Genomic DNA, 23,151 nt, shown 5'->3' on the forward strand with positions numbered 1-23,151 from the left:
TTTTCCCGGTTGGTGCATTCTTTTTTGTTGTTTTAGTTTCCGTGTATTGCCACTGCTGCTGCCAAACCTGTCGTAACGTGGTTTGTGTACGAAATGCACACGAAATGTATGACATGCGTACAAATTCGTTTTCGGTGCCTGCAACAGAACCATTCACACTCCTCAGGACCTAATCATATTGTAAGACAGGCCTTCGGCTCCCGAACCTTGGGCGGCTGGCGTGAGGAAGAAATGGACGAAGACAGCGGCGCCGGTGCTCGTGCGTGTGCGCTGATCGCTGCCTCTGGACCGAACCGAGACGCACCGCAAGCCGTTCGCGACGCAGCGCCTTCGAAGACGTCCTACACTACACTTGGTGGAGGTGCTGTCTGCTCTCACCATCTAGATACGCCACGATGCCCAGGCTTCCAGGCTCTAACATAGTGCCCGACCCCCCGGCCCAACCTGTCCAGCCTGCTGGCTCTGCTGTCATTTGTTCTGGTGCCGTCCGTCAGCGCGACCCCACGATCTTCAGCGGCACGGATGACACCGATGTGGAGGATTGGTTGGCCTCCTGTGAACGCGTAAGCGCGTATAACAAGTGGAACGACAGCGTCAAGCTTACCAACGTTATATTTTATTTAAGCGACGTTGCCTGTCTATGGTTCCGCAACCACGAAGCGGACATCTCCAGCTGGGCGGCTCTTAAAACCAGCCTCACGGAGGTCTTCGGCCGTCCCGCTGTGCGTAAGCTTCGTGCCGAGCAACGCTTGCGCAGTCGGGCACAACAAAGCGGTGAAAACTTTACCAGCTACATCGAAGATGTAGTCGATCTCTGCAAACGCATCAACGCTTCCATGAGCGAGGCCGACAAGATCCGAAATATTCTGAAAGGCATTGATGATGACGCCTTTCAGATGCTCGTCGCGAAGAATCCCCAGTCTGTCTCCGACGTGATAAGCCACTGCCAAAGCTTCTATGAGCTGCGCAAAGAGCGCCTTTCCACCCGCCGAGCCGGCTTTCAAGAGGCAAATATTTCCAGCTTGGCTTTTCCCCGGGACGGTGCTCTGGACCACCAGTCGCTCCTCCAGCGCATTCAGCAGTTCGTCCGTGAGTAAGTCGCGCGCCAGCTGTACTTGTCGACCAGCCCACCTACACTTGCGCCGCCGCTCACTCCCAACATCCAGCGTGTCATACAGGAGCTGGTCGCCGAAGTACTGCCCTCTCTTCCTCCACCTCCTCAGCAGCCACTGCTCACGGCTCCTTTAACGTACGCGGATGCTGTGGCGCGACCGCGGCCTTCGCCTGCTGCTCCTGTCCACGGGCCTCCCCATCACCTGTTAGAACCCCAGCGACCTGCACCAACCACTTATCGTCCGGTTGCCCGCCCAAGAGCGCAGCCGCAGCCTCTCAACCCCTGGCGTACGCAAGACAATCGCCCTGTTTGCTACGCCTGCGGAGTCGCTGGCCACGTGGCTCTGTTGTGCCGCAGTCGCGACTATCGTCCATATATTTATAGGCGTGAGCCGACTTACGATCTACCCCCGACCTCCTCGCTGGTGTCACATGAGCCTCCTCGCGATCCGTCTTCTAGCTCCCGTCTCCGCTCTCACCGCTCGCCGTTTCTTGGCCGACGTTCCCGCTCTCCGATGCTCCGCCGCCCACCCGCCCCGCAAGCGGAAAACTAACGGCCGCAGTTCCGGAGGCAAGAACTGCGCCGCCAGCGACTCGCTCAAGCTCTGTATCCGTGCCAGCCAACATTATCACCGTTTTCGTTGAGGGAGTCGCCGTCGAAGCACTTGTTGAAACGGGCGCAGCCGTTTCTGATCTTAGCCACACACTCTGTCGCAGACTCAAAAAAGTGACGACGCCTCTTACCGCCGTTTCTCTCCGAACCGCCAGCGCTCGGGACATTCGACCATTAGCCGCCTGCACCGCCCGCTTGCTTATCGAGAACGTCCCCTTACACAATAGAGTTCATCGTCCTCGTCCGCTCATCTCACGACGTCATCCTTGGTTGGGACTTCCTTTCCACTCATCACGCTGTTATTGACTGCGCCCGTGCTCAGCTTGAGTTATCGCACTTCAGTGACGCTCCCTTGGACGTACTCGACGCTGCCGCTACTGTGATCGTCTCACAGGACACTGACGTTCCGCCCTTTTCTTCAGTGCTCGTGCCTCTTTCTTGTGCTGCTCTCCCCGACGCAACTGTCACATATACGCCCTCTTTACGATGCGCTGACCAGAAATCTGTTTTGCTGCCTCATGCCGTGCTGACTATTATTCGTGGCTCCAGCGCTATTTGTGTCTCTGATGCCCGTTTCACATGATGCGATTCTTGCCACAGCGCACTGCGATTTCCGCCGCACTGCGACAGAAGGGCACGCCGCTCCCGTCGCAGAGTGGCTGCGGCAGGCTTTCCAACCAGTTGGTCGCACGCCGCACAGTAGCAGCGATCGTTGCGAACGAAGTGGCCGTCAGCCAATAGAATTCAGAGGTGTGAAATCACAGGAAACGACGTAGCGGAAGCCGTCGAAACTGCACCAGAGGTATTTTCACTTTAGCGCTGCCGGGTCGGTTGATTTCTTAACATGTCACGTGCATTATTTAACGAGCTGCTCATCGTAGTTGCGTGCAAAAGCAAAAACTTAAGAATACCTTCTTTGCATAAAGTACTTGATATTTTAATAAAAATACATTATTTCAATAAAAAAAGTAAAACTTAAGCGTGTTCTACGTTTATTATTGGTAAATTATGCCGGTGCCGCTCGTGCCGCACCAACAGAAATCGCAGGCGCCGCAAGCATGTGAAAGGGCTGTCGCGACTAGCTGCGCTGCGACACTGCGACTGGCCCGAAGTTTTTCGCGCGCGCCGCATCATGTGAAACGGCCATAACCCGTTCTCCTGCATTACCACATTGCTCCGTGGCCAATCGCTTGGTAGTGCTGCCGTGCTAGATCCCTCCTCAGCATACCCCCTCGTCGATAGCTCGGCCGACCTTCACGTCAGCGCCATTACGCTTGTTTCCATCGCCAATCCGTCTCTTCTCAATGTTTTTCACCGTTCCGTCGACGCCGCCCTGGCGCCTACTCAACGGGCCGAACTTGTCGCCGTCCTGCACCATAGCGCAGCTTCGTTTGACTACCAGCGAACTTCATTGGGCCGCGCAACCACCATTATCCACTGTATTGATACTGGCACACATGCCCCTTAGCGCCAACGTCCGTACCGTGTGTCAACCGCTGAGCGCCGCATCACTGACGAACAGGTTACCGACATGCTCAGGCGCCACGTGATACAGCCGTCGCAAAGCCCGTGGGCATCGCTGGTGGTCCTTGTCAAGAAAAAAGACGGTTCCATCCGGTTCTGCGTTGACTACCGTCGAATGAACAATATTACACGCAAGGACGTTTACCCTCTTCCTCGTATCGACGACGCCCTCGACTGCCTGCAGGGCGCTGAGTTCTTCTCTTCATTGGACTTGCGCTCTGGTTACTGGCAGGTGCCGATGACAGAGGCCGATCGCCCAAAAATTGCATTCGTCACACCCGACGGGCTATATGAATTTAATGTAATGCCCTTCGGCCTCTGCAATGCCCCCGCCACATTCGAGCGCATGATGGACAACCTACTCCGCGGGCTTAAGTGGCACATATGCCTTTGTTACTTAGATGACGTTGTCATAATTTCGCCTGATTTTTTGTCTCACCTTCAGCGCCTTGAGACTGTTCTTCGCTGCCTGGCCGACGCTGGCCTCCAACTCAATTTAAAAAAGTGCCGCTTCGGAGCTCGGCAGCTCACCATTCTCGGACATGTCGTGTCCAAGGATGGCGTTCTCCCGGGCCCGGCAAAGTTGCGAGCTGTAGCAGAATTTCCGAAACCGACTTCTGTAAAAGACCTCCGCACCTTCGTGGGCCTCTGCTCCTATTTCCGCCGCTTTGTCCGCAACCTCGACCCTATCATCGACCCTCTGACCAAGCTCCTTTCCGGCCACGACCTTTCGGCCTGGTCGCCAGCCTGTGATGAAGCCTTTACGACACTCCGTCGCCTCTTGACCACTCCGCCAGTTCCGCGTCATTACGACCCTCGTTCTCCGACGCAACTCCACACCGATGCCAGAGGCGTCGGCCTCGGTGCAGTCCTCGCGCAGCGCAAGCCTGGCTTTGACAAATATGTTGTCGCTTACGCCAGCCGGACACTCACAAAAGCTGAAGCGAACTATTCTGTCATTGAGAAGGAGTGTTTAGCCATCCTGTGGGCGATAGTCAAATTCCGCCCTTACTTGTACGGGTGCCCTTTTGACGTTGTCACCGATAACCACGCCCTCTGCTGGTTGTCGTCTTTGAAAGATCCTTCTGGTCGGCTGGCGCGCTGGGCTCTGCGGCTTCAAAAGTACGACATCCGCGTGGTCTATCGTTCCGGCCGTAAACATGCGGATGGTGATGCCCTCTCACGTTCCCCTCTGCCGTCTGAGGCAGCGTCTTCTATCTGCGCCCTGTATTCTTTGACGTTTGAGCCCGTTGATATGGCTTCCGAGCAACGCAAAGAGCCATGGATCGCTTGCCTCTTGGATTTCTTATCTGGCCAATCGCCTCGACCTCCTTCCCGTGCTCTGCGTCGTCAGTCCCACCATTTCGCTATCAGAGACGAGCTTCTTTACCGTCGGAACTACCTTCCGGATGGTCGCAAGTGGCTGCTTGTCATTCCGACCCATCTGCGCTCCTTCATTTGCTCTTCCTACCACGATGATCCCCAGTCTGCACATGCCGGGTTCTTGAAGACCTTCACCCGCCTACGACATCGGTACTACTGGCGTGGGATGTACCGTTATGTGCGCAAGTTCGTTCAGTCGTGTCCCGCATGCCAGCGCCGAAAAAACCCACCTCGCCAACCCGCCGCTCCTTTGCAACCGCTTCCTTGCCCAGCGCAGCCCTTCGAGCGTGTTGGCATCGACCTCTACGGCCCTCTTCCCAGCACATCAGCCGGTAACCGCTGGATCATCGTCGCCATCGATCATCTTACCCGGTACGCCGAAACGTCGCCTTTGCCATCTGGTACAGCCCACGACATTGCATCCTTGATCCTCCATCACATCGTTCTTCGCCATGGTGTTCCCAAAGAGTTGCTCAGTGATAGAGGTCCGGCCTTTCTATCTGAAGTTGTAGAAGCTCTCCTGCAGGAATGCAACATCGTCCATCGCACCACCTCCGCCAACCATCCGCAGACAAATGGTACGGTTGAGCGTTTTAACCGCACCCTTGGTGACATGCCGGCCATGTATGTAGCTTCCGATCGCTGCAACTGGGACCGCGTTCTATCTTTCGTCACCTATGCTTATAACTCCGCTACTCAAGCACACCACCGATTCTCTCCATACTTTCTCCTCTACGGCCGTGAGCCTTCTTGCACAATGGACACCATTCTCCCTTACCGCCCTGATGCTTCTGAATTTACGACTCTTTCTCAAGCCGCCACTTATGCCGAAGAATGCCGCCAGCTTGCCCGGTCTTTCACTTCACACTCCCAGCAGCAGCAGAAAAGCACCCGTGGTCCCTCTGCACTTCTTCCCACTTATCTTCCTGACTCTTTGGTCTGGCTCTGGGTTCCTTTCTCAAGTCCCGGCCTCTCCTCCAAACTTCTCAGCAAGAACCAGAGACCCTACCGCATTCTTAAGCAGACATCCCCCGTCAATTACCTCATCGAATCCCTTACACCATCTACTGATCATCGTCGCCCAGGCCGTGAAATTGTCCACACCGACCGCCTCAAACCATACTACGACACCGCCGTCGTCACATCTCCCTAGGCCGCCAGGATGGCGCCTTTTCGCCCGGGGGCAACTGTAAGACAGGCCTTCGGCTCCCGACCCTTGGGCGGCTGGCGTAAGGAAGAAGAGGACGACGACAGCGGCGCCGGTGCCCGTGCGTGTGCGCTGATCGCTGCCGCTGCAACTGATCGCTGCCTCTGGACTGAACCGAGACGTACCGCTAGCCGTTCGCGACGCAGGCCTTCGAAGACGTCTTACACTACAATATGTAAAGAATGTGGCTACCCATATGCTGTAAAAGGCTCTTCATGGATTCGTCAGTAGGGCAAACCATTCAGTTTTCGTTCTCGCCGGCATTCCACCGTCCAACGCGCAAAACAGAATCATCTCCCAGCGGAAATGTGCCCCCCACGGCCGAGCCTCCTGATTCTGATATCACCGCTGCTTTTTTTGAGCTCAATCAAAAACAACAGTTTAATGCCACTGGAAGAAAGAGTTGATAAGCTGAGTAGTTCGTTCAGACAAAGTCTGACAACTTTGCTGGAATCACGAAATGTATGGATAATGAAGACAAAGAAATCATGCACCTGCGGAAAAGAACTGCACGGGTAGAAATACGCGCTGCGAAGAACAACCCTCTCAGCCGAACCTTGATTTGGAGGAGCTGGAATTGAGAAGCACGAAAAAAGAACTTAAAAATTCATGGTGTTTCTGAAAGTTAGCTTGAGAATTTCCGAGCCAAAGTGAACGAAGTGGCTAAAAAAATTAATGTTGGAGATATTAGAGCGACATTGAGGCTTGCGACCGTCTTCCTGCAAAAGAGAAGAACATCAGCGCTTTCAGCGACAAGGTGAAAGAAACCAATAGCTTCGCCGCGGTGGCTCAGTCGTTATGGTGCTCGGCTGCTCTCCCGAATGATTCGGGTTCGATCCCGGCCTTGTCGATTGAATTTCGATGGAGGCGAAATACTAGAGGCCTGTGTGCTGCGCGAAGCCAGTGCACACTAATCAACCACAGTTGGTCGATATTTCCGGAGCCCTTCACTACGGCGTCTCACATAGCCTGAGTCACATTGGGACGTTATAAACCCAAAAACGAAAGCCAAACCAATCAAAACAAGAGTTCTTGGGCAGAGAAGGGCAAACGTCTGTACTTGTGTGAAAACATTACCAGAAGAACGAAATCCTTAGTTCTGCAAACTAAAGATTGAGCTTGGAAAAACAAAATTAGCGGTGCTCTAGCTTTGTTTAAGCTGAGTGAGAAACGGTGGCGTCACGTTGGTTTAGCCTTGTACAGTCTTGTTATGCGGTTCGTTAAGCGTTTCTTAGGTATTTTCCTGTCTAATCCAGCGTGGAGCTACCACTTCTCAATCTTAACCAAAGCTAAAGCAAAGTTAATTTTTCATGCTCTCCTGAACGCGTGATCTTAAGGCCTAGCACGTGAACACCACATGTGTGACTTAGTGCGTAGGCGCGCCGCTGCTGCGGACCCCGACGTCACGGCCTAGCACGTGCTCACTATGTGTGCACTTCGTGGCTGGCGCGCCGGTGCTGCTTCCGTTATGTATTCGGTTTAGGAGGCCATGACGTGACGGCCTAGCACGTGTGCACGGACTTATTCCTAGGCACGCCGCTGCTCCTACCGTGATGTACTCAGTTAAAGATGGCGGGACGCCACGCCGTATCAAGTAAATGTCGCGTTTAGACTGTTCTGCGAGCCCATGTTGGATCATGGGATCTAATTTTGGTTGACCTTGACGTCCCCGGCTCGACCTTGACTTGACCGTGAAATCACCATGACAGCCCTGCCTTGACCCTCACTTGACCTTGACATGTCCAATTGCTCGACCATTGATATGATCATTGACCATCCACCCGTTCTACAAACATTTAAACTGAACGATTGACCTTGGCTGAGCATTGAAGGTCATCAGCAACGCACGACAGTCTCATCTCGAGACCTCTAGAAGTGAAGCTACCGCTTTAAAAATATCAGGTTTATTTGGTGCTCTGGTGGCAAGGTGCCTGTTCGCGGAAGGGAAGGTGACACTGCCCAAATCATTCGATATTAAAGTGACTTTGTGGACCTTTAATGCTAAGCATGTATCGTTTGCGAGGATACATCCTTACCACGATACATGAGAAGGTGATTTGCGGTAGATGGTAATCTCCAACTTCATGTAGGATGTGTTTCTGGAAACGCAAGTTAATGGCGCGTTCATGAATGCGATGGAAGCTGCGCCGGATCGGGTATTTACCTCGTTGGTATTGCGTAACGGTGGTGGCACAACAACCTCTGCCCGCATTCTAATACCAGAGGCCCGTGTACTGTGCGATGTCAGTGCACGTTAAAGAACCCCAGGTGGTCGAAATTTCCGGAGCCCTCCACTACGGCGTCTCTCATAGCCTTAGTCGCTTTGGGACGTTAAACCCCATAAACCAACCAACCAACCATATAGCGTCTTCACATCTGTTTTTTATCTTTACTTTTGTTTGGAACAGACCACTGCGAGGCGGTTACACCGACTTTCGAGCCATCGGGGACACTACATTCTCTCTGCATTCGATTCCAACCGGAATATCCGTTCGCCACTGTCGCATATAGCGCGTACTACTCGGCCTGCTTGGCGTTGCATACAGTCCGCTCAACAGTTGGTGTAATCGGCTATTTGAGGTGCGTTCGAGGACTGGCAACCCATGTTAGACTAAACCAGCGCATTAGCGCAGTGTGAGATATCTGCACCTTTTTATTCTAACTAAAATGACCGGAGCATTTATTTTGGCCAGGCCGATTTTCACATGAGAACAAATAAGATGAAACTTTCATGCACAAGCTGGGGCATATGACCATGCGACGGAAGCTTCAGATGCGTAGGCAAGTAGGCAGGAATTTAACAGAATAATTATTGTAGGAGTGCGGTGTTTTACCACCAGTGGGACACACGGTTTAAATTGGCGAAGCCGTAGAGGATCGCAACCTAACATTTTATACCACGTGGGGGTTTCTGACGTGCCCTCACACCGCAGAGTATCCAATTTTTTTGGAATTCTGCCTCCATTCAAATGCTGCCTGCGGCCGAGTCCCGATTTGGTCATCTCGAGATAAGTAGCCCAACGCAGAAACCTCGTAGCCTCCGCCTTGAGTCCAACCATATGAAGGAATCTAACTCAAATTACCTGTTACTAAAGTTGTACCTTCAAAAGCAAAGAACGAAAATCTCAACAGTGGCATTAGACGCCCACCTGGCAGTTGGCGAAATGTCAGTAGCAGTACTCCGCCTAGCTTTTACATATGTATGAGTGCGTTACGTCTTAGCGACACACGCGCCCAATATAGCCGCGCACTCGAGCGCACACACCTATTCGGCTGTGAAATGCGACTGGCGGCATATATGCCACAGAAAGGCTGCACTATCGTAAGTGTTGGAGGGAATCAAGCGCTGTCATTGAACTGATTTCTATTTATGGAATTCATTTAGAAGGTAAAGGAAGCGGAACAAGCTTCTACACCGGTCGCCGCTGGAGACCCCCGTTATTCTCCAGGCTGTTAAGAACGGCGTCAGCAGGAAGCAGCCATGTTTCTCCTTTATGGTTCCGAGAAACCCCTGTCCACTCGACGACGTTTGCCTCAAGGCGTGTCGGATTGACCGTGAAGCGAGGGTAAGGCACTTTGTTACGTCTCCGTGCAGTACCCAAAAGAACAACTGAACACAAAAGCGCCCAATTCTCCGGGGTCGGAACACGTGCGGGGAGACGTCAGGCCGGTGGACGTTACCTCATTTCGGTGGCTCTTCTGCGTACCGAGCACCGCGGCGGGCTGGCGGGGGACTTCCGCAACTTACGTGAACGCCCCGAAGGACAAAGGACTACTTCGGAAGCCTCTTCCCGACCTCGCATTGCCCCCCTTTCGCGACGGATTTCTCCTGACGGACACTTCGCGGCAGCTCGAGGAACCCATCGGCGGGTCAGAGAACGTAGCATTCCGCAGTCTTCTTTACCTCGAAGGGATTCTCCTCTCCCACGCTCAACACCTGACGGGGCGTGTCCACAAGACCGGGGCTGCGTGTTTGTGCTCACGAGTGAAAGTTTCTGGCCACTCCCACCCTGACGACGGCGTGATCAACCTAGAGAAGTTAGGGAAGAAGCACGCTATAAAAGTCGGTGTCGAATGCGGTCGAGGACCAAATTTCGTATCCGGACCCTTGTAAAAATGTGAATATATTCAGTCTTCTTTCGCCCCCTTCTAACTCCTTCGCTCAGCGGCGCTCCTGTACTGATTGTGGGAACGGGCGTCATGTGGACCGTGGTTCTGCCTAGCCGCAACCCCTAAACCTGGCCCACAACAAGGCCTAATGATGAAGACATGGCCTTGATAACGTGACCAACTTATTCCATATCTACTCTGGTTCGTTGGTTTATGGGGTTTAACGTCCCAAAGCGACTTAGGGTATGAGAGACGCCGTAGTGGAGGGCTCCGGAAATTTCGACCACCTGGGGTTCTTTAACGTGCACTGACATCGCACAGTACACGAGCCTCTAGAATTTCTCCTCCAAAGAAATTCAACCGCCGCGGCCGGGTCGAACCCGCGTCTTTCGGGTCAGCAGCCGAGCACCATAACCACTGAGCCACCGCGGCGGCCATATCTACTCTATTCAGATCGTTCTCGCCATTTATGATTAGCTCAAGCAGCGACACTCTACTGCTATTAAAATCGCCAGCCTTTCGTAGAGGCTTGGGAATAAAGATCCGATATATTCGAAAAAAAAAGTCGGCGTTACATTACGCCACCTTTGGTGTCTTAATTTCCAACGCACCTCTACATTTGAGTGTCAGCAATGTCGGCATTCGCTCAATGTTGCATTGTGCTCGAATAACGGTACATCTCCTGTTCCTGGGGGGCAGCCCGCGTGATTACACCTAGGACAGGAGTTGACTCGTTAGTACGAGTGGAGGCTATGCGAGCGTCAGAGCGGGCAGATGTGCCTAGTACATGGCAACTCACCCGACTCGGGATCAATGACTTTTATTTTGGGACGGGAGTCCGAGTACTTCGACCGGTACGGCACACGAGTCGTATTCTGGTTTGTGACCTCTGCCTTGACTGTGTATCGTCCTCTGCCTATGAACTGGCAGAAGTAGCCGCTGTAGACTCCGTCATATTCGTTAATGTCGGGGACTGGGAAGAAGTAAGAAAAGGCACGTGATGACCGAAAGCCAGCGAGTGGAAGGAAGAAGGATGTTATGAAAGCGAGAGAGTGCAATGCAAGAAGGATGGAAAGAAAGCGACAATCTGGAAGAAATAAAGAGAGAGAAAGAGCAAGAAGATGAGAAAGAGAAAGAGGGACAAGGACAGACAGAAAAGAAAGGCAGGAAGACGGGAACACAGGAACCTCCAACGTAACAGACATCACAATGCATTTCTGATAGATCACGATATTCAGTGACTGGTGACGAGAAATGATCCGAATCACGTGCCTCCGGCTTTCAGGAATCAATTATTAGACATTTAACGAAAACCACTGAGATATAAAAAAATTCCATAGTCTCGCATTCTCTCTTTATCGCACTTTTTGATCTTTCATTAACATTATAACCCCTTCAAGCCTTGATATAGGGTAGTTTAAGGTGTTTGGTAATCCCTTCGACTTTCTTGTGTGGCTCAACACAAACAAGGGAGACAAAAACACGCAGGACAAGGTCCGAACACAGCCCTTGTTTTATGAGGCAAGTCCAGCTTTTTAGCCAATGTTACAGTTACACTGTGGAGTAGGGTCTAATGTTTCTTACCATACCTAGCAATTGCTCTTACATAGTCCGTCGTCATGAAGTCGGATCTTTATCGCGTGCGGATCGTTGTTCGGGCGCTTTACTGTGGCGACGACCACGGCGTCTATAACCGCCTTCTTGCCCTTGGTGACCTTCACATAGACGACCGCATCGTCGAACCTGTTCACCTCTTGTACCGCCATCTCGCAGTGGACTCGTAACGGCTCGTCGTCGTAGTTCCTTGGTTCCGTCTCGACCCCGACGTTGACCTTCACTGGGGCCGGGGAGGGACTTGTCACGTGCAGTGTCCAGGTTCCAACCTTGTAGGCGAAAAAAAAGTGTGAGTAAGCCTTTGTAATGCTGGTTGCTTTGTCATGCTTTGTAATGCTGGGGAGATTTTTTTCTTAGAGGGCGCTTTTACGTCGGACATTTCATCCGGGGACCTTTTCTAAGCGGAGTTTATGTGCATGCGTTCCATATGAAGTGCACATCTCGACAGAGTTGACGAAGAAAACTCCACATTATCGTTACGTATGAACACCCTTCAAAGAAATCTAGGCGTAGAAATTGGAGAAAAAATGGCGGACACTGTCATTGGAAACTCCTATGGCGGAAATTCCCGCGCGAGTCCCGTGGATGCTGCCTGCACTTGCGTGGGCAGTGAACGCAGAGTAGGCCAAGCAGGCTTGGACAGGGACAGGAATTCACAGGTGGCAGCTAGGAAGTCTGGAGGATATGGAGAGGAAAGGAACAAGGCAAAAATCAAGCAAGAGGTCGCAGCGAGAGCCAAAAGATGGACCGAAAGGAAGTGCCTGAGTGACAGCAGGAGGCAGAAACCTGAAATTAGGAGCGAGGGAGGGAGAGCACCCAGGTGCATACAGCTGGTGGCTCAAACATGAGGACGTGCGCAGGACATACACGGCGTTTTACCTAAGACTTGACACAATTTTAAAATTAGGCTTTTTGAGCTTAAAGAGTGATTTGTTCACCGTAGCATTGCCGGCGGTATAGTAGTTTAGTATACAGCAAACACCTGGTTTAACTAATGTTTAATAGTTCTCTGTAAATATTATTGTTAGGCTGATTAATTTTGACAGACGCGTAGTGCACCCCAAGTAATATGCATACGTGTTTTTAGAATTTCGAAAAAGCGGTTACCATTGGCGCTGTGGCTGAACAAATTTTGGCTGCATCGGGTCAAAAAAGATGCGGTTTTGAGAAGCTTGCAGGCAAAGCGACCTCTGCACTTGAGGAAACTGGTGGAAAGAGCCAAAATTTGATGAGCCGCAGAACAGAGATTAGCTGCGTTTTCTATTTTGTTAAAAGTCGTATGGATATTACTTACCGTGGGGTACACGGATTTATAAAGTAAGAAGTCTAACAATATTAGTTAAAAGGTTCACTACTGAATATTTGTTAGCTAGCTATCTGACAAGCACGTTTTAGATGACAAAGGTATGCGAAAAAAAACGCTCTCCTAACTCAAAACGCCTATTTATAAACCTTGCGTAAAGTCTTAGTTGAAACACCCTGTATATACCTTACAACCATCATCTGTGCGTGCGTGTACGTGCGTGTGTGTGTGTGTATGTGTGCGTGCGGGCGTGTTAAACGGCCTGAACATTAATAAAGCCCCCTTAACCAGTAACCGAATTAGACTCCTATAACTGTAAAAATTACCCAGCGCACTGATTTAACTAGTATACTTACCTATCCAGTTCATTCGATTTCCAAATTTAATTGCACATTCATGCCACTTCACTTTCATTCTTAAACTAAAACGCCATGTATCTTAAACCATCCAACAAATGACAATGAGCACAATACCCAACACTGTGATTCAGCTTAGTTAAGCCCGGAAATTGCGAAAGCAACTTCATCCGTTTCTTCAGCCCGCATCCGCCGTGTCTACCGCCGCTCTGCGCCGACGGTTGGTTGGTTGCGACTGAGAGAAGGATGAAAACGAAAGTGCACGGGCTTGCCGACTGGCTCCAGCCGAGCCACCACCGCTGCCACATGCAGATAGAAGAGAGTTGAAAGATATGATTAAAGTTAAACACCACTCATTAAACTTCACCCTGCACTTGTAGATTTACCCGCATCAAGCGATGTTGACCTGCGTGCTCGCCAGGCTGCTGCATACGCACGTTGTTTAGCTAGCCGTTCTTCCCGTTAGTCGTCTGTTTCTTCGGCGCGCCGCCGTCGCTTGGCCGCAGCAGGTCGTTCCAGCCTCGCCTTGCACACCTCATCCGACATAGCGCACTGAGAGGAGCGTAGCTGCAGCCCCCCCCCCCCCCCCCCGTTTTATCCCGCTCTAGCGAGCACCCTCTCTAGGCACCGGCGCAGCTAGCATGTAATGATGTACAGGCGCGGCCATAAGTAAACGGAGCACGCTATTGCGTTCGAAGCGAAATCACGCTTTACCCCCTGGAAATGAAGAAGCGTTGTTTGTCTACAAGAAAGCCCACCAACCTCCTCTACCAGCATGCGCGTACCACTGCTGGAAATTTAAATTAGGGGAGGCGTGAAAAATATTCGAAGACAGTTGCGTGCTCCGTTTACTTTCGTCCGCGCCTGTACCTCCACGGTGGATGGCGCGGGCTGGTGCACCGACTCTCGGTCTGTCGTGACGTCACATGGTCACGTGACGCGCCGGTGTGTAAGGAGGCGCCACGAACATCGATAGCAGAAAAGTGCAAGCAGTATTGCTTTCGCAATAAAATACGCTCCTTTTCAAAACACACAGAACACTAGACAATTACCACATTTTCCAACAGAAACCACGTCCAAACTCTTAGACCACCGTGGGATAAACCTTGTATATAATAACCATAGCTTCAAACCTTTCGCAAAACTACAAGGAGCCATGTAGACAGTCAGTGACGCAACAAAGCTTACAGCCACACAATTCCTGGCCAAAACATAGCATTCATAGCACCAATTGTTACACCTGCTGGGCGGGGGGGGGGGGTCTTATTGTTTTTTATTAAATTTACCTTTTCAAATCAACCTCCAGTCATATATCTCCAATGACGCAAGAGCAAAGATACTCAGCTACAATATTCCCTCCATTTTCTTGAAATTCTTCGACATCCGCCCACAAGTAGCCAACCTACCGAAGCCCGGCCTTCTCATCATGCTTATTGCATCTCCTAATTTACATTAGCTAAGCCACCCCAGCAAAAAAAGTCATTATTTGCGTTCATTTGTGGGAATCCTGGCTTTCCGCCGTCGCCTTTGCGCGGCTGTGCCGGCCGCCCGCGTTGTTTCTCCTCTTTCCCTTGCTCCCGCCTCAGGCGGTGGAGAGGCGGCTTTGTGACTAATCACTGTCATTTAGCCACAGCTCCGCCCCGGCTCCCCAAGGGCCTTTGCCATTGGCGCCTTTTGGCGGGAATTCGGGACCCCGCTTTGGGCGGCCGCGCGCCGCGCGACCGTCCGAGCGGGGCCCGGAGAGAGAGATCCCTCCGAGACAGCAAACGGTGCGTACGTTACTGTTTGTCCCTGCCGGCCTTTGCCGCTCGGACCAGTGCTTACTCGAGCTCGCCCGCACGTGTCCTCTGACCTGCAGCGGCTCGAGCCTGTCCAGCGGGGTCCAGCGACCTCAGACAGGCGTACCTTGCGTTGATTGCCCACTCTCTCTCGCAACCGGCCCAACGGTCGACACGAGAGAGAGATCACAGCACTGCCGCGGGGACATTCTCCTGCAGCGGCGTGCTAGCGGCGCATATTGCTCGAGTCGCTTCGTGCGCGCAGCGGAGCCTTGCTCCTCGCGCGCCCCCGGGACGGGGTGACGATTGAGTGTGTGTGTACTGCTGAAGGACGACGTGAATAAACGTCTCCTTTGTGAACTTGGAGGCCTATTTCTTTGCGGCGAATCGCTCTCCTCCCAGCGGAGGTTGAGTGCGCTGCAGCGGTGTCCCAGTGTGTGTGTGGTGACGGCTGATCGGGGCCCTTGGCTCGCGCGAAGCTCGAACCCGCGGTGGGTGGTGGCCTGTGCCCACGTAGAAACCCACACATTACACACACCATAGTATTACACCGTAGTCACACCATAGTATTTGGATTAGTCGGTAGAGCACCGTACGCGACATGCGGAGGAAATGCGGTGCCAATCCCACCGGCAACATGTGGTTGTCTTTCTTCTGCTTTATTGTGCATCTAAAAATATTGATTTTGCTCCCAAAAATAAACCAATACGTAACAAGAAAAAGAAATGGCCGTAGCTTAACTCAGTTACGCCTAGATGTGCGTAGCGAGAGGTACGGTTAATCTTATCGTTTAGCTTGGTTATCTCCAAGGTTACAACTTTATCGTTTAGCTTGGAACGTCTCAATGTTTAGGTTTTGTTGTTACCTATCGTTAAGTTATGGTTACATTAAATACTAGACATTTGTAAAGTGTAACGCATTTATTTTCAAAGTCTTTATCTTGTTGTATTTCAATTTCCACAAAAACGGCCCGATGGTTGGTGAAGTAGCAAGCAGCCGTCTCAACGGCTCCTACGCTGTACTTTGAGGCCAAGGTTTGTCTCTGGTAAACCAGGGCGATCGTGGTTCCCCAAAGTGTACTCTGCATGTTGGGGTCACTGGCCAGAACCAGGTTGAGCTTATCTTTAAATGGAACGTTAATCGAGTCCGGCGTCCTGTTAAAGTCTCGTGCCACGACACGCAGTTCCACGGCAATTCGACGTTTGGGGATGAAGGTTGCCAATACTTCAGTGGTTTTCCGGATAGAGTTGCTTGGTGACACGTACATTGCTTCAACGGCCAGACCACTTTCTACCAGCCGGACGGCACACGATTCACCGTTGGGAACTGCTACTGCGGGCAACGGATTGGCGGCGATTCCTTTCTTAAGGTAGGCGCAGACTCCGGCGTTCTTTATCTGAATCCACTCGCCTGGCCGCGTCGAACTTACGACGCTTCTCGAGGCGTGCGGCTCGTTCATCCTCCGTCTCCTCGGCTCGCTGCTTGCTCTTGGTTTCGTACCGACGACGAAGCCTGGCTTCTTTCAGTCTCTCCGAGTCTCCATATATGCCGACGAATCCTACCAAGCCGCCCTTTCTATGTATGCGATGCAACGCTGGCTCCTGCTCTGCTGTTGCCACGCGGTTTCACCACGTTGGTTTCACCGGCTCCTACTCTGACGTCATGCAAGTAGGCGCGGCGGACGCCATCTGGCGAGCGGCGCTCCCAGCTCCGGCGGTTGCTAGGCGGCGGCTCAGCTCGCGATGTGGCCACTGTATACCGATGTGGCACCGATGTGGCACGTATACGCAGCACTGATGGGCAACTTGCTCCAAATAAGGGCGCATTATACCAAATGTCAAACTGGTCAAGAGCGTACAGATTTAAGCGGCCACTTACCATTGCCAAACTCGATATGGCGATGGCTACTTCGTCTCTGTTCGCCGTTTCATGGCAACCTTGGCACGGCTTCCCGCTGGGGTCAATGAGGCTGGCGTGGATACGCATGTTGCCAGGGCTTCTTCGCTTAACGTACACCACCGTCGAGTTTCCGACAGCGGCGTCCACTTGGAACTTCCTCTCAAGCGAACTCGTGAACTCTTCGTCGGCATCCACCAACTATTGGGGGAAGAGATCGTCGCAAAGAATTAACTGAAAGCAGTCAGTCTCGGAAGTGGAAGTAGACGTCACGCATTAATGAAGAAAAAAGGAGGAAGGAAAAAAAGGCGCAGCGAAGGTTGGCGTGTATTCTGTACAGGTGGACACGAGAAAACCATCTGTTAGAAGCCGACGGCAAATTTATTCGCGGCGCCCATCGATAGAACCAAGAACTTTTAAACGCTCGGCTTCATCTTTATCAGCAGCCTAGATCTTTCCTACTTTGTAACCAGCCAATTTGTTAAAGGTCTTAGACGTGTATATCTGCAAAAGACATATGTTAAATAACAAGGAACAGGCGTCTCCTAAAGAGTGAGGGCGGTACAGGCCTTTACGAAGAAACTCGATTTCTCAAGCGTTTACAAATGTAGAATTTGTGTGAAAGATAAATTTGATGTAGGAGAACAAAAAAAAAGAATTCGTCTTTACATAAAGTAGTTTACCATATTCCTTGGTCCATTAAATGAAAAGACAAAACTAATGAAGCTGAATAAGATGGTAAAGTACGATCATAATACTTTACGATGAAAGCTGAATAAGATGATAAGCTTCCGAGCGAAAAAAAAGATGCCCAGGCTTAGCTTGGTTAAGCCAAGAATGCGTTGCATATTGCGCGCTCTTTTTGCGCGAGGTATTGCTTGGCGGCACTCGATTTTCTCAGCAGCTTTTCCTCCGTGACGTATGGATGGATGGATGGATGGATAGGAGCGCCACCTTTGAAACGGGGCGGTGGCATCCGCCACCATGCTCAGCCGTCCTTTTTTTCTTTTTTCCCCTTTCTTTCCTTTTCTTGTTTTCTTTTTTCTTTTTTTCCTTTTTTTATGTGGTTTGGTGACGTCACGTAACCACGTGACGTGATGTCACCAAACCACGTGACGTCACATCACATGGTTTGGTGGCTGCCCGGCCGCGCCCAAAGTCTGAACTGAGTGATTGCAATATGCTACGCATAAAAATTAAAGAGGCACTTTGCCCGTCTAAAGGGCGTAGGAGCGAAAGCGTTTTCCGCACCACTTTGACTGCCTCTTTGGCACTTGTGTCGTCACCACTGCATGACGTCACACATAATTACTGACTAATTACTAAGTAATCACAAATTACTAAACAATTGTTAATGTTGATTACTGACTAAGTACGAATTAACTGTTAATTAATGACGCGTGAACTTCGCCTTTGGGGACGGAACGCGACAGCGTGCTGTAGCGCTGCCAGGTTGTCCACCGAACGCCATGACCCGTTAGGCGCGATGCTTTGCCGTTTGAACGCAACGGTTTTTGAGGAAAGTAAATGGCGCAGTAATTCTCTGTCATGTGGGTGGACACCTGAACCGCACCGTACAGGAAGGGGTGAAGTGGAGTGAAAGAATAAAGAGAAAGAAGAGTGAAAAATGAAGAAAAGGAAAACTGTATTTTGGGAAAGGAAATTAAGCAGTAACTCCCTCACATGTCTCGGTGGACACCCGTCAGGAGCATGACACCTCTGCTGACAAGCGTCTGCTGTCAGCCTTCTGTCAACAATGATGAGGCACTAAAGGCTTTCTTCTTAAAAGGGGAAATATTCCAGTTGTTGTCATGCGCCCTTCGTCTAGTCTAGTTCCTGGCGCCAAAAGTACAAAGAAACTTCAGCGCGTCAGTCTACGACCGTCCTGGCTGCAGCGCTACGGCCCTTGGAGGCGTACAGCTGCTTTGCTACAGTAACTAGATGACCCTAATTATAGTATAGAGAGCGCTGCCACTGCTACCGCACGACGTCAGTGCCAGTGCCCACGCATCGATAGCGCAGGGTGACCGCGCATGCGTACTGGAGACTGACAGTACGGGGCAGGGGTGGCGCCCTCTGCGGTTCGTTGCTCGCTGTCAGAATAAGCTAAAGACATTGGCAAACGTCGGGCAGCATGCGGAATTCCGCTGCCGGTGTCAGCAGCCGAACTTTGACAACGACGTCAGAAGTCGAGCTGACGTTAAGTGACGCGTTCAAGAGCTCCTCCATATAATCGCCATCCTGTCCCAGCAGCCGGATTGAAAGCGAGTGAACGGACAGCTATTAGAGAGTTTTTTACACACGCACAAATAAGCTTTGCGCGCGTATTATCCTTACAGGGCGCCATGTATCTCTTCAAACACAAGGAAATGACCGCCAAAGTCAGTGGTCACCTTCATGCTTTTTGAAACGTCCAGCGCCAGCGCAACGGGCTCGGTGAGGTTGTCGTCCGGCTGTACTTCATCGAAGGTCACCTTGATTCGCTTGGACATGTCCGGCCTTGGGAGGCTGGAACAGAAAAGAATTCTCATTCATTCTTTCGTTCCTCAGCGTGCTCAGTAGTGCGTTCAAAAATTTGTGACAATTGCAAAGAATTGTAAGAGCCACAACAATCCGGCAAGCATCTTTAAGAAATAGTTTGTCATGTCCATGGAACTCTGATCCTGTTTGGCACGTTCGCATTGCAGCCTTTTTTTAAATTTCCTCTGATATCATTGACAAGTCTAAAGGTACAAGCAATATGCTGGAAAACAGGCCGCGCTAAATAACGAAACTTGTTTTCACATCGGCCCCGAATTCCTAAAATACCTAAACGTTCCCACGCGCCTCTCGATTGCTTAGTTGGGATACAATAGCTGACTGCTTGATCATAAAGTTGTGTCTTTTAATGTGAAGCGTTTTAATCCTTTTGCTACCTCTCTCAGATTTCGCGTTGTATCCAGACTCGTTATGACACTCGGAACGTCGCGCGCACCGCACATGCGCACATGTGGCCGGTCAAATGCTCAGCTTGCAAGAGCTGGCTCGACGAGCGAGTTTCCATTGGGCAGCGCTGCTATACCAAAATTGAATAAAACGTCGAGTCACAAGAGATGCGCTCTCGCTGGCTACCATGAACCACAGAAGAGGAGCACCTTTACAAAAAAATTCAGGGGACACTTTGTTAACCTAAAGTGCGTTGAGGCGAAAGCCTTAAGCGTGGTGTCGCTGCTTGTGTCACTGATGTGTGGTTAAGATTTTAAGCTTCGCCTCTAATTACAATCTAGGCCACGGAGGGGAGCCTTGAGGACATTGAGGACCGCATTCAGCAGGCCGCTTCCATAGTCGATGCGTAGGCTACTGACTGGGCTCCAATGTGCTCCTGCAAAATAAGAGCGTCTGCATGCCAGAGGGTTTGTTACTAAAAAGATTCATTGTATTAGTGTTCTGTTTGTATAATTTTAATAATGCAGTAATCTTCGTTCTTTGCCGCGCTGCCATTCTTTTGATTCTTTTGCTTACTTATGTGTCATGCAAAGTGTCTTATTTGTGCTTTTGATTGATTCTTTTGCTTACTTATTTCATCCAGTGTGTCTTATTTGTGCTTTTGTTGTTTGTTTCATATTTGTGGTTTTTTTTTATTCTGTTCAATTGCCTGTGCCCCCCCCCCCCTATGTAATACCCTCTCGAGGGCCTTTAGGGGTATTCTGTATAAATAAATAAATAAATAAAGTATAAATAACCCAAAGGATAGGACAGCAATCCATATCTCCCCCTCATGAGGTCCTGTTAGACAGATGGAGGAGCTCCGGATTCTGGGCCTGTTCATTCCTCGCAGACTTGTACCTGATTCCACAATTGCTGAAACTCAACAGAGTAGGCGAACAGGTAGGGCGCATGATCCGCCGCGTTTCCAACAAGCGGGGCGATCTGCGGGGCAAGGACACGCTTCGGCTCGTCTATGCCTTCGTGACAAGCCTGATACTCTACGCCATGCCGTACCTTCGCACTGCTAAGAAAGACTACGCACGAGTAGACACGATCATCCGCAGGGCAACTAAGTGAGCTCTGGATCTCCCGGTGGCTACATCTGATGCCAAACTCAAGGCACTGTGGGTGCTAAACTCCTACCAGTAGCTGCGGGAGGCTCACCTCGTAGACCAATACACACGGCTCATGCAGATGGCCCCCGGGTGCCGCCTGCTTAACCGCTGACACATCCAACACGATTGCACTCCAGAGGAGGCGGAGCGTATCCCAGGACAGTGGAGCCACATGCTCTGCGTCTGCCCGCTCCTCCGTAACAAGGACACCGACATGCACGAAAACAGACGACAAGCGCGGGCTCGGGCTCTTAGCGACAACACGGCTCCCGAGGAGCGCTTAACCTCTAAATTGCGATCTACGTGCGAGACCGCCATGGACCAGATCTTGAACAAGGTCAAATCCGCCGTACCCGCTGTGGTCTCAAAACACATCTCGGACAACCCGCGCCTCTTCCGTCGGACGGGGCCCATTAGGAACACTGTCTCGTCCTTCAAAATTCAACCGTCTAGTTATTTATTCGGACAATGAGGACAGCTGCCCCGCTCCTTCCGTCATCAACCCCTTGATGGCGCAACTAGGTGGCTCTGGGGCAGCCAGTCCCTCCTCCCCACCCCTCAAGATTTTAAATCATGAAGAGACACCTTAATCAAAGGAGTTCCGCCATCTCCAATTCGGCCATGTAAACTTAAATAATACATTGGAACTGTAGAGGCTTTAAAGACCGCGCTAAGCGGGCCAATTTCCGCTTCTAACTTGAAACTTTAGAGTCCCTACCAGCCGCGGTTCTACTCCAGGAGGGAGGCCTGGGCGCCACCCTTTCAAATTACACGACGTTCCAACAGGATCCCTCGTCTTGACTTCTTGTTCACAAAGCCTGCACAGCCAAGTTAGTGGATCTCGACCTCCAGCTAGAGTATTTCTATGTAATGGTGACTATCCTGCCACTGCGCCGCAGGGACCCGTCGTTGCATATACTAAACCTGTGCTGCTCTCCCAAACTCAAGCGAGAGACTTGCGGAGCTCTTTAGCCGCGCGCTAAGAAAGCGGGTCGTGATGCGCTTCTGATTGTGGGCGACTTTAACGCTCCAGTCAGCTGTGGGGGTATCGCAAGGAGGGGTCGCGCGCGACTTAAGCTGGTAGAACTTGCGTCTACGTTGGGCCTCACCCTCCACATGGACCCCGTCCACTCAACACGCCTAGGAAACTCCGTGACACGGGATACGCGTCCGGACTTAACCTTCACTCGCAACACACGACACGCAGACTAGCTCAACACTGAGGAGACCCTCGGTAGCGACCACTGCATCCTCTAAGCCAATCGCAGCCTCGTCCGCCGTTGGCAACGCCAGAAACACAATAGAAAGCTTAAAGCTAGAATTGGCGAGCTTAGCCAGAAAGCGGCAGAGTACGCGGCCCAACTCGCCGACTCCAACTGGATGGATAGATGCAACATGGCTGCGCGACAAATGTCCAGCCGCAACACGTGGCGTCTCTTTCGAGCCCTAATCGACCCAACTTAAACACGAACCGAAACACAAAAACATTTGCAGCGAGCCATGCGCGCTTTCCCTGGCCTCACAACTCAACTGGCACAGAAACTTCGGGACCGGTATTTGTGCACAGCCCAAGACCGCCGTGGATCTGGGTACTCTTACGCAGGCAAAGAGAACACGGAGCTGAATCAACCTTTCCATCGGGCCACTGCGCCAGGAAGCGATAAGGTCAACGGCAAGCTTTTGACGAACCTGCCCGACTCGGCATATTGGTCCCTCCTCGACTACATCAATGCAATTTGGCGCGGGGACACCACCCTGCCAATCGAGTGGAAAACGGCTCTTGTCACTTTTATTCCTAAAGCAAGCGAACTAGTTGACACAGATAACCCTCGCCCCATCTCTCTCACCTTTTGTGTGGGCAAACTAATGAAGATGATGGTGCAGGATCGGTTATCTGCATTTCTTGAACAGAAACATTTCTTTGCGAGCATCATGTTCGCATTCCGCCCACACAGATCCGCTCAAGATATTCGCCTGCAACTCCATAGGGAAGTCCTTGACTCACGCGGACTACGAACATGATATCCTCCTGCAACTCAATAGGGAAGTCCTTAACCCCCCTCGAATGATCCCATAATGACCGGGTAGTACCCGCCTTGGATCTTAAAGGGGCATTTGACAATGTAACACACGAGATCATACTAACCTAAGCCATACCCACTGTGGCCTCAA

The 23,151-nt window shown here is 51.3% G+C and overlaps 1 protein-coding gene across 1 annotated transcript in view; it reads right to left on the reverse strand.

Moving 5' to 3' along the window:
* Positions 1–23,151, reverse strand: part of LOC149335519 (calcium-activated chloride channel regulator 1-like) — a 62,382-nt gene that overhangs the window by 192 nt on the left and 39,039 nt on the right. The window contains exons 6-9 of the mRNA XM_089553953.1: positions 19,291–19,405; positions 16,880–17,098; positions 11,557–11,833; positions 10,750–10,923 (exon numbers count right to left, since the gene is read on the reverse strand). Of these exons, the coding sequence (XP_089410079.1) occupies positions 10,750–10,923; positions 11,557–11,833; positions 16,880–17,098; positions 19,291–19,405 (785 nt within the window). The remainder of the gene's footprint in view (positions 1–10,749; positions 10,924–11,556; positions 11,834–16,879; positions 17,099–19,290; positions 19,406–23,151) is intronic.

The sequence above is a fragment of the Amblyomma mixtum genome, chromosome 7 (genome assembly GCF_055824585.1).
Source record: "Amblyomma mixtum isolate Tamu chromosome 7, ASM5582458v1, whole genome shotgun sequence".
Lineage (NCBI taxonomy): Eukaryota > Metazoa > Arthropoda > Arachnida > Ixodida > Ixodidae > Amblyomma > Amblyomma mixtum.